General features: G+C 36.8%; 1 protein-coding gene across 5 annotated transcripts; it reads left to right on the top strand.

Moving 5' to 3' along the window:
* Nucleotides 1-69: 69 nt before the first annotated feature.
* On the top strand, nt 70-16,145 carry LOC135161803 (uncharacterized). Of its 5 annotated transcripts, XM_064119725.1 has the most exons (8): nt 4,059-4,325; nt 8,647-8,778; nt 8,863-8,958; nt 9,061-9,534; nt 12,413-12,776; nt 13,083-13,268; nt 13,546-14,008; nt 14,312-16,145. In XM_064119725.1, exons 4-8 carry the CDS (start codon nt 9,306-9,308, stop codon nt 14,933-14,935), a joined length of 1,866 nt encoding a protein of 621 aa, XP_063975795.1. In that variant the 5' UTR covers nt 4,059-4,325; nt 8,647-8,778; nt 8,863-8,958; nt 9,061-9,305; the 3' UTR covers nt 14,936-16,145. The 5 variants fall into 5 exon arrangements, with proteins under 5 accessions (XP_063975794.1, XP_063975795.1, XP_063975796.1 ...); XM_064119726.1 differs by lacking the exon at nt 8,863-8,958 and having other exon boundaries at nt 8,647-8,724; XM_064119724.1 differs by lacking the exons at nt 4,059-4,325; nt 8,647-8,778; nt 8,863-8,958 and adding an exon at nt 70-211.
* Nucleotides 16,146-18,619: the final 2,474 nt, after the last annotated feature.

Consider the following 18,619-nt stretch of genomic DNA (forward strand, 5'->3'; position numbering starts at 1 on the left):
AGTGAAATATCGTGGGTGAAGTATCATTTTTACTCACAATCAGTGAATAATCGAATAATATATACATTGCTACTTTCATCCAATGACTCCCTGGAATGCCGAAGAGAACTGTTTACATCGGTCACCATTTTCCCTGGAATTTGAAATAAAGTGAAAATTGTGGTACTCTTTTCTCACATTACAGCAGATACTTTCAACATGATATTCTATGGTGAGTAAAATTGTGTTAACGTTTTGAGGGCTTGTCTTGTCTTTTACCTTGAGGAGAATGGAACACCTGCCATATTGAATTAATCCGGTTGTTTCCTACTTTTACATGATTGATCAAATATTGAGGTTATTCAGTGAGTATTTTCTGCTTATTGTATTTAGTTTCGTTGCAACTGTAGAATAATAGAATATTGTTTCCAATGAGTTTTCGGTTGGTCACGGTCTGCCTCATCCGAGGATACCCTCTCAAGCGGGTTTTTAACAGGTGGAAGTCACGAACATGAACCTCCTGTTGCTGGTAGAAACGATCGCAGCGACGTTCCACCTCAGGAATGTGCCTATAGTTGTTATGTACCTGTATGGGAAAAGGTGCACATATGTGAGAGTCAAATATTTATTTGCTATTAATTTTTTTATTCAGTATTTATTTTTTGCAATACCACATATCTCCACCGAGCCCTTCTCAGACAATTCTCATTGGCTTTCAATTATGTCAATTACGCTGCTCTAGAAGATCATCATCTTAGGTTTGACATTGAGCCAACTTGTTCAATAATTATCAGCACTGACTCTCAAGGCAATAGATATTTGGAAAAATATGTTTTTTTTTCTCTCTCTCCTAAATCTTGACTCTTGATTTTTCCGGAATTTCTAGAACACACTTTACGCTCTGAATTATTTAACGAATAAAAGTCTATTTAACACAAAAGTGTATGAATAACGAGTGAATGGCAATGAAAGATGCTTTTCCCATAATTTATTTTCAATTGAATGCTCCAGTATTCCTTATGTATTTATTAACTATATCCAAAAAATGATGAATTTCTCTGCTGCTGACGTAAAACATCCGGGTATCCCTTATTAGGGCGATGTGTACAGGAGTAATAAGTAAAAATAGCGTAAAGCGGAGCTCGCGACGAAAACAGTATCCTGTATGTCCGGAATACCAATGAATGTCGTACATTTGTCATTGTTTTTATTTAAATTTCTTCTTTACGGATAGTTGATCACGAATGTGACACTCCGGGCAGTATTATAAATACAATTTTTATCCGGTCTTGAATTGAAAATGTGAATGAGGCTGTTTAATGGGTAAAGCGCAGTAATCGTAGGACAGGTATGCCCGTCGTGTCATTCCTCTCCCGTTATTTTTTACACCGTCGTATAGGTTCCTCATAGAAAAGCCTCAGGCAGGGAGAGTTCGTTCTTTTGCAAATGGTAAATAAATACCCGTATACCGTGGTGGTATTCAGGTATTTGAGGAACGTTGACGCTGCATGAGGATAGAGAGAGAGGGAGAGAGTGCTGTAGCAGGGTCGAAGAAAATTGGGGGAAAATGGGTGATTTATTCAGCTGATAGAGGACAGCTAATATTGCTAATATTTATATTTGAAAACTCATTTTTCCGTCGAAAGCCCTAAAATTGTTTTCCTTCTGCTTTCACGTTCCCATTGCTATTGAATATTTTCAAGGTGTATGCTCTCACCGTCATCGAAAGCTCATCATTACCACCGAAACTCCTTGGGCATGAACTTGGTGGAATGATAATGCGCCGTTTTACGTATAATATAGAAGACATAGGTTTGAGGAATAAACATGGACGAGGTCACATAGTGAATGTATGTAGATGTACCCTGTTTTGGATACCGGTGTGGTGAACTTTATCGAATTCCTTTACCAAGGCTGTTTGCTGAATGTTTCGTAGTCTGAGGGATAAAAAAACACGAAAAAAATTTTGGGTAAACACATCACACATCTCCAATAAAAATGGTAATCGCTAAAAATTATAGCTTTATCTCTGCATCCCTGAATATAAAATGAAAATGAATGAAAATTAAAATATTCGCTGTAAACTATTAATTACAAGCAGGAGGTTTATCGTAATTGACTTTAGATGAAATGCTCATTAATCTTCCTGATACTTCCTCTTTACTTTTCCAACTATGAATGGATAATATTCAATGCGTATGCAAATAAAGCAAAACACTGGAAAATCGTGATAAAAGATTAGGGTGTTGAGTCAGAATAAATAACTTTCCGGTAATGTGCAATATTCTGACCAGAGCTCGATGGCCAATGAGCATAATTTATTAATTAATTGAATGAATGAGAAAGAAGGAAAAGTACATAATATGTGAGAATCTCGAGTTTTATCAGTTTACTTTATTGCTGTCTAGGGTCAATTAGAGTAGGTGAAGTTCAATGGGACAAGACTCCTCCTCAGTCTTTCCTTCTCCCTTTTCTATTGTCATTGACAGTATGGATGTTAGTAGTAAATTTTACATTTAGGTGGAGAGAAAAATTTGATTTGAAAATATTGAACAACTTTTGGTTATGTCCAAGGTACAATAAGTTGAAAAAATGAAATAAAAAATTATTGGGGTCATGAGGTGATAGAGAGATGTGTTGTGAAAAGGACTTTTCCCTTGTTACGTACCATAAGACCGTTACGTTATCAGCGATATCTTGAGTGTTAGTAAGAAACTATTCGCCAATGGCAGTTGCACCTATTTTTGCGGTTGCGTATGTGAGTTGATGGGGTTTAAACGATGAATCACTGTAATTTCAAGGTTTCCGAAGATATAAACACCTATACTTGTGGGTGTTTGTATCGATCAAGTTCGCAAAATGCATTGACCGTTAGCTCCACTTGCAGCAAAATTGAAACCTAATCGATGGATTGCACGGAGATGAATATTTTGTTACAATTTGGGAATTATTGAGACACTTTTGTCGTATTCACCCAGTCAAGTTGAATTTACATCGCAATGCATACAATTTCCAAGAGAGTATAACTTGTATTATCTTGTTATAACGTGCTCATTGCAAGTCTCAAGTCTTTTCTTCATTATCACGTATGGGAAGCGTTGTTAACAGCACCAAAATCCTTCTATTAGTTTTTTCTTCTTCATTGAAAGCTACTGGATGGTTGTATATTTTTTTTTCAACTTGTAGCGAACGCGAGTGGTAATAAAAAACGAAAAAACTGATTTTTCTGAAAACACGTCATCACGGCTTTTGCATTTCGGATTATGTGGAAAAATAACATTTACCAGCGACTTAATTCCACAAAATCCAACAATAGCACCTTTTCACCAGGCATCAATCGCTCCGTCCAATTGATTGGAAATATCATAAATGCCGGAAGATTCGCCAGATATCCTTTGATTTTTTGTGTATTTTTCTTCTCACTTGGAGAGAGTCGGTGAGTGTCGGTGATCAGAAAGATTTCTTTTCACTCGAACGAAACCATTGCATTCTCCAAAAACAAGTTATTACGTAATTTACCGGAATTATGTTGAACCATAACATTGATAACTCATCCATACCGGAGAATTCCTCAATTATCTTTGCTATTAGTTGTGCGAATATTAATTACTTCGTGTCTTGTAAAGAAAATGAGAGAGCGATTATGGATTACTACCGAGTAATTTCCAAGTTATTCCCCACGGGAAAGATATACAGCAATTTTCCTCAATCAGACAAGATGCACAGGTACACAGGTGGCGATGCTAAGTGTCCCCCAACAATAAGCCTATCTCCACTAGTGATTACTTGAGGTACAGTTACGGGTATCAGTTAGATCATGTTCAATGAATTTTTCATTACATGCCAAGGTTGCCTAAGATATTTGTTTCTCTTTACAATAGACGACCGTTGAGTATAACCGTTGTTGCATTTCGAGCAATTAATTATTTCAATTGAATATACTTTTTCAGCTGAAATGAAGTTGGCCAATGTGTTTTCCGAGTGAAATAGTCTGAACGTCGTCGCCGTCGTAGATTTTGTCGGTGATGCGGCGTCGCAGACGATTCAGCGAGTGGTTTGTTGCCGCCGTTATACGGGGAGTAGAGGTGGCTGTGCGCGACGGTAGTCACTGTCAGTTGGTGCATACATGCAGTCTGAGACGGATCAGGTGCTTTTTCAAAGGGACATTATTTCTTCCCAAGTGTTCACTTCCAATCAATTTAAATCTTGGACTTCTTTGATGAGAAGTTAATGTCAAGTTTTATATTTTTATGTGATGATTGCTTAATACATGTGTTTAATGTCATTTTAAAAACACGTAATAGCTAAAAATATTTTTTGATAACAAGGAAAACACATACCTACAGGTACGTCAATGAATTTCGAAAGTGCTCATTAATTTCTTGTGATTCATTTTAGATATGATCGGTCGGATAATTCTTTCATTCTCATTTTCCCTTTTTATTATCAATTATACGCCGAAATAGATGACTAATTAGGGGGGGGGGGAGGAGGAGGAGCGCTACTTCAATTAACTGGAGTATTTATTGCCTATATCGGAGTGTATACATAGTGTCGATGCACCATGAGTCGCGGAGATTCCTTTGTCGGTGGTGGTGATACTGTAACTAGCATGCATCAAGGCCATGAACATGAGACTTGTGTTACCTCAGATGATCGTAAATTACCTACATTTTTAGACGCGTTCTTATCGTCTTATTCTACTCCCCAGTAAATATGCAAATGGTGACCCTTATGGGCTGTGGTCTACACGTACAAATGGGAAACATTCCCTAAGAGGAATACAGTTCTATCGTGTTACTCATTTTTCCCTTCATATCGAGGGAATTAAAAACAGATTTGAGTTTCACTGCAGCCCCTTTCCCTCAATTTTTACACTCCTAATGATTCTCGTTTAATACTCAGTGATTATTATTTGAATTTTTTTGTGCTAGTGATACCCTCTGAATTGCCCAATATTTTCAATAGATCAATCATGGACCTAATACGTAATAATTACTAATGAAGTTTATTTTAAATGATGTGTGACATCATTGTCCTAGAATTAAAGAAAACCTACATTTTTCTCCGAAGAAAGTAGTTGATCAGCAAAAGTAATTTTTTTCCTCGCCGCTTGAATGCTGAAATGACTGTTTAAACGATGACTAATAAGCTCCACTCCTATAACTTCTATGAACTAATATACAATGGCTGTCTTGTAGCTCATAACAAATTATATGCACAAAGTTTTGATGCTTAGACTGGGATACATGTAGAGTCGCATTCAATTAATCGACTTGAAATTAAAGATGAAAATGGAGGCACTTTCGCTAGATGCACTCGACACTCTATTTTCTAATTGTCCTTTCATATTGAGAAGGAACGTGACAAATGAGTGGATCGTCCAAAAGCCAAACATGTGGTGAATTATTATCTCGCATAAATTGCCAATTTGTCATCCCAAGCAGCACTTGCTTCATCATTTGTCACGGAAAAATGTCTTTTAAAAATTCTGCCTCTTTCGACAATTGTTTAAAAAAAAATATATATATATATGAGATATAATGTTTGATAGAAATTTGAAAAGTGGAAAATTTTTCGAGAGCGCCGAAGAAGAAAACCAATTGTTCTCGTATAGAATTACACTTAATAAAATCGAATTCCACAAAAAATATTCAGCGACGGGACGGAGGGTATATTATTAACGGCTCTGTAGTTCGGTACACCAGATGGCAATTTAAATTGTAAATCTACTGTGCGGTACATAAAATAGTTGTATAGGTCCGGGGAGTTACGCGGCTATTGTAGAAAGGAGTGGAAAAATTACGAATGAAAGAATCCAGGCAAAAGTCGGAAATGGTTGCTGTGTAAATATACGAGAACGGATTGTTCACCACTGACAGGATCTTTGTGAAAGTGTCGTGAGATGTCGGAAAACACTGGTAGAGAGTTTGTCGGCGAAACACTGGCAATGCCACTGGAATGCCACTTTTTTGCCTCTCGTATTTTATTACTCATTTCAGCATCTCCTTCGTGAACTAATAGACGAAAGCGCTCCTTAAGCCAACGCAATTTTTTGGAATATTATTTATATTTGGGACACACATACGTCAAAATTATGAAAAAAATATAGATTCTCAATCTGCTGAATTAATAGTCAATAATTTGTGTTGAGAAGGGATTGAATATGTTCTGCACTGTCCAGCACTTGTCGCATTATCGAAGGGTATTTCCTGTGAATGAAAAAATTCCAACTTATTGAGAAGACTCCCCGCTGATTTCCGTTAAAGAAAATACGTGTCTTATATTTTCAGCTGATGGAGATGTGCGAACATGGTTGGTATACTCATGGATCGTTGTTCCCTTTACCTCCTTCCTTTCTCGAACATTATCCGCCTTTATACACACCTGACAGGAAACAATTATTGGGGTTTCCCGTCACATGTCTATCAGACGTGAGTCAGGGACTAACTAATCATTACCAAATTCATCTCTAGTTAAAGATCTTCCAAGGTGATTAATCTTTCTCGACTCGTGTGATAGGTAATTGATGGTTTTTCATTTATCGACGGAAAATACAATCTTCCATCGTGATTTCCATTTTCCACAGATTATTGTGCACGTCATAGAGAAAAAAAGAGAATTGGCCTAAGAATAGAGTTTCTATACTATTTGATATTATTGTTCTCTAATGTACAGGATGGGGAGAAATTTATATGAGTGATTTTCCTGATTCTTCCAAGCTTTTAAAGCTAATCCTTTTGTCCCCCCTATGATTCATGCAATGGTCATATTATTCAGTCTATTTTAAAATTCGAAAAGCAGTAACGCAATTTATAATTGACCCATTGTTGTAGAATTATCGAGGAAAATGTTGATGACAGAGAGTGGTTGCGTGTGTGGTTCTTCCTTCGTCAATGATTGCGTACATGAACACCTGATATGACTACATAATTTCGTATATTATGCGGCGTAATCCAACTCACGACAATTACAATCTCAGTAATTGAAATTGTAGCAGTGAGACTTGAGGATAAGTTGTCATTTTTCCAACGATGCAATATTCCAATGAATTGAAAACTGTGTTAATATATTTCGAGGTATGGGAAAATGAAATACACTGAGCAAGAAGAAATGATTCCCACTTGTATATGCAATGGTCGGAAGAGAACCGGTGTGGAAAAAAAGTCTGTACAAACCGGCATTCAAGGAGAGCTCACACACAGGCCGTTGACTCGGTGAAACTTTCGCCGGGCGCTTTCATGTGGAGCACCGGTGTTTTACCTGTCTATCGGTGGATACTCGTTACATACTCCAATCACTCTGCAATTCACTTCTATTACCAATGGAAATACATGGAATAAATTGAATATGAATTAATTCAATATGAAATAATTAAACAAATCGATAAATAAAACCATTAGAGACCAACTTATGTGCTTACAATTCATAATTCAAAGGCTAATTGTCTCTTTTTATTGTCCCATTTTTCGTAATTGCTAATATTACGGGATTTAAATAATGATGAGAGCGGTGCTACCTAATGACGCCGGAAACGCCGGACGCCTAACTTTTGCGGAAAATCAATAAATTTTATGAATTATGGGAATTATGGGACAATTCAAATGAAAATGAATTAATGCCCTTTTTATCTTTCTAAATACTCGTCTTAACCCATCGATTAATTCAACAGATACAGCAGGCTAAACAGAAACACGAATCTATACAATACCGCTGACGATATCACGCGCAGATATGTATTTCTGTCTTTCCATTTGTACCTCATTGTCCTGATGACATAATCTTAGTTGAAACGACGAGTATTTTCATTTCAATGTTTTTTAACTAGTCAAATGCCATTCGTTAAAAGGAGAAATATTTCTTTCCGCATTGGACTTGGATTTGTAATTGATTGATGCACTTAATCATTATCCACACGATTTTTTAGTCAGGTTCTTATCCTCAATTACACTTTTTTTTCGCCAACTCAGCATTTTTTTTGCTTCGCCATTTTTACTCTTCACACTGTGAAGTTCTTATCAGTGAAATTGCATGATCAAGATCTATGCCGTCATAACACGCAAGAGGGGAGATTATTCTCGACCCTTTCCAGCGATTTTAGTACTGCAAAATGGGGTGCAACGTTCATAGTTTCATAGTAATACTATTTCTATGTAAATGGCAAAAGAGCTTTTGTTTTTTTGTTTATTTTATTTTAATATTCAATGCTAGGTGTGTATAATTCATAAAATCAAAAAAGAAAATTGAAATATATTTTGGCGATACACCCACACTGAGCTCGGTGTATCGCCAGAGAGCGAGTAATAAAATAAAAGTTAAATAATGCCGTGGAGTTGATATTATTAGGGAAAAAGAATCAATAATTCAATAGACTGTGACACACACCCTGGAAAACTCTAATGCTATATATTATCCCTAACTCGGAGTTCATTTGATCGTTGGAAGTTAAATTAGCGCTATTAATCATTTTTTACGTAAGCCAAGGTAAAAGAAAAAGGTAAGGCAAAGGGGACGGATTTTTTTAGTAGTTTAACGAGGAATATCTACGCCCAATCATTAATTTTACATTCATTAGAATATTTATATCGCTCGATTAGCTAGCTTGTATCCACTCATCATAAAGAGATTAAAGTCTTGACGTTCACGTGAGAGTCTTTCCAATTTTAGGTCGCGGTTTGAGTATTATATTCGATCGTTTCATTGCGGCCAGCGAATACATTCGTACCACGTAGAGGAGTGGCCCTGGTGAGACTCAAGGACATCTCTGGCATATTATATTTTTTGTGTAAATTCAGAATTGTAAGGTCATTACGGAGACTGCAAACCTTTCTTAAGATAGATGGCGTCATGTAGAAGGAAAATAGAACGAAATTTTTTTTGAAGGAAACTGATAAGACCCCGTTTCACCGGATACCACGAGGAAAAGCCGGCGAAAAACCGCAACTTCAGTTTACGGATTGAAAAGTTGGATAGAAAATGGCAATATTGGGCATATTATATGATTGACCTTCCTTATTTATTATTTCATCTTTTTCCTAGTTATCAAATTAATAACTCGATTTATTATCCTTTTTGTTTCAGATAAGCATAAATTGCGGAAAAGGGTCTTCATTCAGAACTAAGGAAAAAGAGAAAACAATTTCATCACGAATAACTTGTTCTATTGTCCAGCTTATTTGAATATTGCCATGTAGTAATGAATGAAAAATCCACGATGATCCGCTTAGCACTTGAATCAAATCCAAATAAAGTCTGAATATTCACGCAGAGAGATCGAATCTCTAACAAAAAAGACTGAACACATTTGTGAGAAAACTATAATCGAGATGAAGACAATGGGCGATGTTGTGGCTGTTCCAGCGGATGAGGACTTAACCGCAGACTCCAATGATTACAGCTCTGGAGGTAAAGAGTTGGGCAACAGGACCCTTAGATCTTTGAAAAGGGGACTTGGAAAATTATGGAAAAGACACCGGGGAAACGCCTCGATAACTGAATACGATCCTTCCTACAAGGTCGCATATCTTGGAAACGTCCTCACAGGATGGGCTAAGGGTAAGTTCAGCATATTAATAATCGATTTAGATTTTTTATCACTAAACCAATGCTTACTTGAGAACATCCACAACCTTGTCCTTACTTATTTCACTAATATTTAGATTCTGCCAATATATTGTGTTTATGCATAACCAGTATTTCCACAAATCCAGTATCAGTCGGAAAAGATAACACTTTTTTTGTCACATGAAAGAAATCGATTTGTGAAAAAATCATGTAAACATCGTCAAGTCCATTCGCTGACATTGAACATTGTTATATTCCAGGTAGAAAAAAACATAATGCACTAATAATGTAGAACAAAGCGATAGAAAAAACATTGTAACAACAATTTTAAGATTTAAAAGCGCATGCAGGTCAGTAGTTGTCCAATAAATATTTCAACAATAATCAAACCCGTTAATCGTACGTGGATCTGTCAGTTTCTCCTATGCAAATTCATGTCCCTGATTGTAAATCAGCCGACGCCCCATGAATACCGGAAGTGAGAAGTGGATTTCGCTATTGGGAATTCTAAGCAAGCACATTTCCTTGCATGTAGCTGAACCATGTCATGCGTAGATGGATGAATAATTATTCGGTAGTTTTCGCATCAATTATTTTCATCAATTGACGTTCTCCTCATTTGTTTTCATTGTTCTCTGACGGTTCAGGCTTGTGACTAAAATGCATAACTGTAGCTTTCCGAATCTATCAAATTTTTTCGTTCCCAACTTGTTCCGTCATTTTTATCGAATATTCCTCTCCGTCTGATGTTGGATTCTGGATTTTATTTCCGGGATAGAGTAGAACGATATAGTTGACTTTTTTCTCTCTTTTCTCATTTTTTCATTATCAACGACATAAGCATGTCTTGATTACGATACTTACTAAGAAATTCAAATAATTGGTAATAACGTTTTTGCTTTTACCATTTGATAAGAGATTATTAAGTCTCGGATGGATTGATGATGCTGGCAATAAATAAAAAAAGCGATGATGAATAACGCAAGAAACTTTATTATAATTTTTTCATCACGCATGAAAGAAACATTCAATGAAAATTATGGAACCCAAGTTCGCATCATTCGCCACTTTCAGTCTCATTGTTGAATGTTGACTGAATTATCGCACCGAACCGAACATTATTCTTATCGCTTTTTTACCTAGGTAATAAAATTTTTAAATGTGTTCTACAGCTTTCGAAATTTTACGGGGAATGTGGCCCATTGGCTTATCTCATACGCGGAAAAAAACTTATTGTCCTCACATATTCAAGTTGAAGTAAATAAATATAAAAACATTGTACCGATAGAAGGCTTTCCATACGAAATGAATATTTTTTAAAAATTTTACCGAAACAAATAATGTCCTTGACATTGTCAATCAATTCAATACCATATAAATTAACATGTTAATGCAAAAGGAAAAAGCTACGATCAAATGAAAAACATGCAAGGACAGGTGATCAGAAGCTAGGACATTTGTCATGGAAATAATCGCGTGTAATTTCTATTTCTAATCGTTTAAAGTGGTCAATGGACGGGGGGAGAGAGGGAGAGAAAGAGAGCTGTTAGTTCGTGCAACCTTTCTCCTATTCGGTCTGTTGAATATTGAGGAGAAAATAATAATACTGCCGATCTGTTCTAATTAGACTTGTCATGATATTTTTTTTTCTCTTCTTGGCACGGGATATTTGGTAATGGCGCTGTCTGATGATTTCTCGCCAAAGGCCAGGTGAATTTTTTTTCCCCCGCACTTGTGGGCCCTTTAAACGCCAACCAAGCCCCGAGGAGCGCGAGAAACGCAATTATTTATTTTTATTTTTTTGTTTATCGCCCCGGTGGCGAGATGGTTTCGCTCGTATGGTTAATGCTCGCTGCAATTCACCTCCACCTCAAGGAAGAAAACAGTCTGGTTGGCCGGATGATTTAATCCTTCCTGGAAAAATGCCACAGAGAGGCTTGCGAACTCTCGTCTCCTACTTCCCCCGTCTACCGCCGTTTATTTCCCATGCCTCCCACGTAGACGACAATCTGTATTTCCATAGTTCTCACATTAGAGCCACTTGAAATTTTCCGAGATGAGCTGTCGCATTAATTCCGTCATTTCCAAAAATTCTATTTTCTACATCAAACCTAAAATTATATGTGTATAAATATCCTAAATATAACGTGCTGTGGCAATGTGGCTTAAGTGAAATACACCTGCGGTATATTTATGAGGCGCTTTGAAATTCTCAATCATCAGTTAGAAATATAGTTTCACATCGTAGCGTTTCTTGATAAAAAAAAATCACATGAGATTATACAAATCAATGCAATCAATGTAAATTCATAAGATTTTTTATTAACAATTCGCAGTAGGTTATTAAGAGAGATCATACAAACATGACCCCACTGTTAGCATATTTTTTTCTCTTGCCTCGATCGTGTTCTACCCGAGCAATTGATTAAATTTATCGTCAGTCATCATACTTGAATTTATACAGTGAGAAAAACCATTTGGTCGTTATAAATTGAGGGCTAAGCAGATCGTCTATAAGTAGTAATCTAATAATCGGTGAAAGTCGTGAGCGTCGTTGTCTTTTGCCATGAACGTATGTTTGAGTGAAAAGGGAACTTTTTTTATGAATAAATGTTGACACTTGTCATTTCCACCAAAAAGATTATAATAAAAAATATTCAATTATATTATTGATGAATTTTTTCCATCAAAAATGTTAAATACTTTGGATTTGCATATTTTCTTGTTTGTCAGGGCTCGTAGCAAAATTTTTTTCATCACCAGGTATTTAATTGATCAGTGGATAGAACTGACTCAATGAGGAAGTAAACTATCGTCAAGATGCGTTAAAGAGTTGAAGTAATTAAAGTTTGCTTTGTCTATCAATTAGGCGAGGGCTGTGTTGAGAAGCCAGTATCAACCTTGTGGCGTAATTACGTGAGCAGCAATAGGCCGGACGTGACGATGAGACTGACGGTGACGAACGGGGGATTGACGGCCACAACCAAGGATCACGGCCTCACCGAATACTGGGCGCATCGTGTTACATACTGCACAGCACCCGTCTCCCATCCACGTTTATTTGTCTGGGTTTATCGACACGAGGGTCGGAGACTCAGGCCTGAATTGAGATGTCACGCTGCTCTCTGCTCAAAGGAATCTACCGCAAGAAGACTTGCCTCGACCTTGAATGCCAGATTACAACAGGCGTTACTTGAATTCCGTAGGGACAAGGTTTCAAGGCAAAATGCCAGGTGAGTATTCATTGCCGCCTTTCTCAATTCCATTCAAACTATTCATATCTTCTTACAAACTGGTGAAACAATAAATTTTCCTGTACTCTGGCTATATCGTGCTGAATAGCAGGCTATTTTGTATATTGGGGTCGAGGGAACTGTCGATAAATTGTCAATTCCACACACGAACTTACGGGCTCTTGGAATTCTTATGGACAATAGATCGTTTACATCTCGCTTGTACTTCATTGAGACTATATTTACATTCATCAAAACGTTACTCTAATCTCTGGCGGTTATTATTTTTTGGCTACTTTCTTTCAGACTCTCTCTGGCAAATGCAGTCTACGAGAATCCCTCCCTTCCGCGAAGGAAAATATTGCTCAGTACGGGGGGACAGAATTACAGACCACCTTTGGAAAGATCAAAGAGTGCACCAAAATTATCAGCAATTGAGGAGGATGCTGTCGCTGAGGAAATTGAACAGAAACGTCTGCTCGAAGAACTGAGGTATTACTACTTTTTTTTTTTTTTACTTGTTGGATTTATTTTGTTGGGATAATTGAGTTGAAAATTCATCGAATGACATTGACTAATTGACAAAGAAATGAAAAATTATTCTTCTTACGTTTACTAGTAAATTAATGAGAAAAAAGAGAAATAAATTTGTAGTACTGGTACTGAGACCTAAATTTGTACGATCATTGCATTTTCACTGGTAAGCTGAAAAATTGGGAGAAGAGAATAGCCGGCGATATGCATGTAAAAAAAATAATCCCTTTTGTAGGTCACTCGAGAATGTAGCGCGAAGTTGGCAGGATCAGGATGGGTGGAGATTGGCCCGTCTCGTTGATGCATTGAATCGTGCCGGCGCCTCGAGCGAATACTTGGACGAGAATGGAAGTATATCGAGCGGATGTGAAACAGCAAGTACATCAAACAGTGAGGAAAGAGCATCCGGGGGGGATGATAATCAATCAATAGTTGAGAATGATTCACGAAATAGTAGAAGAGTACTATTCGCGGGTGACGTTGTCAGGCCCACCTCCGGCGTAGGACTTAGAAGAAATTCCGAGGGTTCGCCGAATTTCGTAACCTGCAACGGAAGTCCACGATTTCATTATATGAGAGGGACAAGAAAACGATATTCAACTTGCAGTAGTGAAATCGATGAAACAGAGGAAGAAATTGATGAAGAAATTGAATCTTCACATGTATTCGACTTTGAGGATGCAGAGGTGTTTGACGAGGTAATTATAACGACTTAGGCAGATTCTTTTACGAAATCACATTCGGCGGGAAAATAAAAACAATCAAAATAATTATCAAAAAATCAAATGATGGAATTTTTATTTCTAGTTCTACTCTATAAATTTTTTTTTAATCTTTAAGTTTTTATGACGAAATTTTTTACACCCATTTTTGGTTACAAGCGGTTTGTCACTAAGCTGCTCTGACTAAATTTTCCTGACGAATTGGTTTTTTTTTTAACTACCTTCATTCAATGTGATACCAGGAAGTTATTGAGAGTTTTCTCCACCTCCCCTCCCCAGGTCGTTGACTACCGACCTCGTGGTGAAAGTCCACCCAGAATAGAGAATCTAGGGAGAAGACGGATAGACGTGAAAGGTGAAAAATATCCAACGAGAATCGACCAAGTAGACGAGTTAGTGCAGAGCGAGGAACCCTTCCTCAGGCTTGATTCGCTAGACGAAGAGGAGGCAGATAGTGACGAGAGTGGATACGTTGAGGCACCACCAAATTCATTGCTCGCACGAGGAGAAGCGAAGAAACAACATTCCTCGTGTCATATGAGCGAAGAAACCAATGATGCACCTTTGAAACTCAATCAAGAATCTCTAGAAGCCACCAAGCAGGATGGAAAGGACAAAGCTCAAGAGTCTGATGATATTAATCTCCAGAAATGTTTCAAGGACCGTGAGAAAGTGGATTTTATCAAGTGTCCTATATCAGAAACCATAAAAAAACTTGCTAATGCATCACTAAAGAGCTCAAAGTCCCTTGAAATATCAACAAATTCATGTTTAAAAGCTCTGAATACCCTCAAGTCCAAGTCATTTGATGATACGAGAGCAACGGGCGTTGATTATGATGGTGAGTCACCGAGTCTACATCAGAGGAAACAGTTGCTCGCTCAACAGGGAGTTCGAGTGTAATTTTTTATATAGTTGATCGATTAGATCAGATGAATTTGTTGACGAAATTTTAGCCTTTAATACCTGTTATACTTCGAATATCTTCCTGGAAGATTAACCTTGAGGAGAGCCCACTAGTCCGCTTCGATGTCTGTTTGTCGACTCGGTAAAATTAAATTCTTCTTTTCAGATTCGATGTACAGTGAGAAAACAATGATTTTTTTTAGGAATATGTCTTTACTTCTGCCAAGGAATCAATTGCTTGAAAATTACGAGGCCTTCAATATCTTGTATTGAGGAAAAAAATAGTTCACCTCAAAAAACCGATCCTTTAAGTCAATTCATCTGGGGTTTCAATTAAAACTTATTTTGTATTATTGCTAAACAAAGTTATTAATTAGAGTAGACGGAAAATTGGGGCTCCTTAGCATTTTAGTAAAGACGTGCTTCTCGAAAAATTTTGTTATTCGTAGTCTAGAAGGATCAATATGCATTGATATCGTTTGATATGGAAATTCATCAATATCAGTGTTAATATGTGTATTTGGGTAGAAGAGAGACATTAATTTCCGATGCATATAAAGCATATAAAGCCAAAGCTTTTGGCAACTATATATATTTATCGGTAAAAAAAATATAATATTTTTCTGTTTACAATTGATGGAAAAGGGGGAATTTGTGATTCTATTTAAATAAAAAAAAATCAGTCTAGATGTGTAATGTAGACAACCATGTGTACGATATACATTAGGAAATCTGAATTCTACAAAAAAAAAATATAAATATGCATTATTCTCTCATTGAAAATGGTGTTGTATTATCATAATAGATAGTTGCTAGTTTGTCGAACCATTTTATGAACGCACTCTCCTCTCTGTGACTCTGTAAAATTGATTTATCCACTTCAATTATGGAATTGAGCAATAGACAATTGGTTTCCTTCACGGAATAAGTCATCATACAAATTATTCGTCGGGAAATTATAAAATCTGTGAAATAATCTCCAACCGTGCACATTGAATTGCCATTTCTTGTTGAGGATGATAATCAATATTTAAAATATTCATAATGATAAGTTGATCGATTGTTGAAATTTAATGGAAAGATTTTTATGGCTTTGAGAGAAAATTTCGCGAAACAAGTTGAATGGATTCTCCCAGATTGAATGTAAAATACTTGTACTGCAATTAAAAACCAGATCAGAATTATATTGGAAATATTTTATGTTAAAGAGACTGTTCATTCATTCAATACTTTGCCCATTTAAACGTTCCTGTCTGCGCAGCTTGATTTCTAGTATTGTCTTCGTACTAATGTTAAGAGTTTACATGTTTTTTCGTCTTTTTCAGTTAGAATTCAATCGCCTTGATCCTAAACTGCAGTTACTAAAGCATAATTCATTGATTGCGGCTTACCTTCACAGATGGCGCTCGATATTGAGTCGGCAGTATTTCTTTCTGAACATTTTGAAATGTCAACAAATATCTCTTGGCGTAGGTAAACAAAAAATATTGTATGAACAGAAGCTAATTGAAGTCCTTGATTTTCAAAAAGAGCGGTCACGTATAGAAGTTTATTTGATAACTAATGAGGAGTTGTCTCTTTTAACTGCAGTGATGTGAATAGTGAATAACACAAAGCATAATGAGGGTTAAGAACAAGATTCAATCATTATTTTTTCGCCAGCATGAGGAACCGACTCTTGGATTTTGTCTCGAAAGAAATTGACGCTTACTAGATTCAATTTTTTCCACTCAGTAAAAGTTAATTTCATAACTACTAAACCCCCTAGAGGCCAGCAAAACGATAATGGCCGAGATACTGAATTAAGATCAAGCGATATTTGTGCCAAGGATTGGTATACAATCCAGGTTGGATTCAACATCCAGTTGTAAGCACACGTGAGTACTCTAAGTCACCAGTTGCAATTATTATTCAAGAAGAATATCCGTTGCTCTTCACTGCACGTAGGAATACACGTATAACCTACAAAAAAATCATGTTGTACCCACACAGTATCGATCTTAACTCGATATCCTTCGTCAGTTCTTTCCGTCATTATCCCATTTGCATCGTCATACCGCTCTGGCATCGCAGCAAATGAAGGATGACAGGGAAGAGGTGATAATAAAACACCAGGATATCATTCATCTTGACTCATTGTATCGCGATAAGCGGTCACTGCAAGAAAGCTTACGAGCAAGACATGAATACAGAAACAGTTGTATTAGTATTTCCGTGGGATCCCGTGCAAGTTACTTTATCCACAAGGATATTCCAAGCATCGGACATTAAACGTTGAGCCACCAATACCACTGCATCGTGAGTGTAACGGCCTTGCTCTATGTAGGTCATGAAACAAGGTCCTACATCGGAGATACAAGAGGCAGTGGTTAGCTGTGCGTTGTGTAGCGCGAAAAGGGCCAAAATCTGGAATCACTTTGATAACCTTATAAATTCAACAGCATTAAATTCGTGAGCCAATTTACAATTTAGCTAAGGCTCCGAGAATATTTAAAAATCCATTGCTACGTTTTCCGCATTTTATTGTCCCCATTATTCAAATATATATCTATCCTTATTCTCTAATCCCGCTCAAATGCCTATCAATCGCGAGGATATCACTGAGATATTTATTGATATTGTCTATCCATCGGGGAAAAGAAAATTCAAAAAATGTGAAAAAAATTCCAGTTGTGAGCGAGTTACAGTGCCAAGAGAAATCGAAGCTGATCGTTAAGCCACTCGCGACGCCTGGCACGTTCGATTAGTTGAAGCATGCAAAGAGTTGAAAAAAAAAAAGTATTGTATTTTGTATTATTTCACTGCAACACTTGGAGGCGAATTTTCTTCGGCGATAATTTGACAAATTTCAAAGTCACTTTAATGGCAGGTAATGAAATCGTTGGTAGAGGGAAAAGAGGTTGAATTTGCCTTGATCCTGAATGGTTGGAAAGAGTGAAGCAGACTAAAAGGCTTGACCTACTATTGAATGTCACGGGTTCAATGGATTTGTCCCCTATGGGGTTCTATTGGCATTGGGTGATGGTGATGCCCTGATCGCTCTCTAGCGGCATACAAAGGTCGAGCATTATCATTCAAGGGTCATCTCAATCCCTGCGCCAATAATCCATGTTTTTCACTCATAAAATTTTTATTAGCCATGGATTTTGTAAAATTTTACTCAGACTTTAAACGCCATAGCTGCGCTGTCAGTATAAATAATTATAGGTCAATCTATTCAATTAGATTAATATTATTCCATCGAGTACCATTTTCATTATATCTTTTTCATTGGCTAGAGAACGAAGGAAAATAGTTTCCGTCCATTTACACACGTATAAAAGTGGCAAAATCTAATAATTTATTGGACTTGTTGGATAATTTGATTATTGCGTTTCCTCGAGTCTAATGAGAGAATAAAATGGAGTGAATGAAGAATAATCGGAATGATGGGAACTTTACCACGGGAATGAGGAATCTCTTTGGCTGCTACGGAATAGACAAGTGCATAATCCCCACCACCACGTTGGTGATACATGTACACTCGTGGCGTTTACAGATACTTTCATTGAGAAAAGATGCTCCATAAAAAAAAACTAGCTTGTGTGAATCATAACGCTCACATCCTCAAGCGTTGTTTAATCATTATACTGAGGAATTGACGAAATTAATGAATTATCAATTTATCATTGACGTCCCACA

This window comes from Diachasmimorpha longicaudata, chromosome 4 (genome assembly GCF_034640455.1).
Source record: "Diachasmimorpha longicaudata isolate KC_UGA_2023 chromosome 4, iyDiaLong2, whole genome shotgun sequence".
NCBI classification, from domain to species: domain Eukaryota; kingdom Metazoa; phylum Arthropoda; class Insecta; order Hymenoptera; family Braconidae; genus Diachasmimorpha; species Diachasmimorpha longicaudata.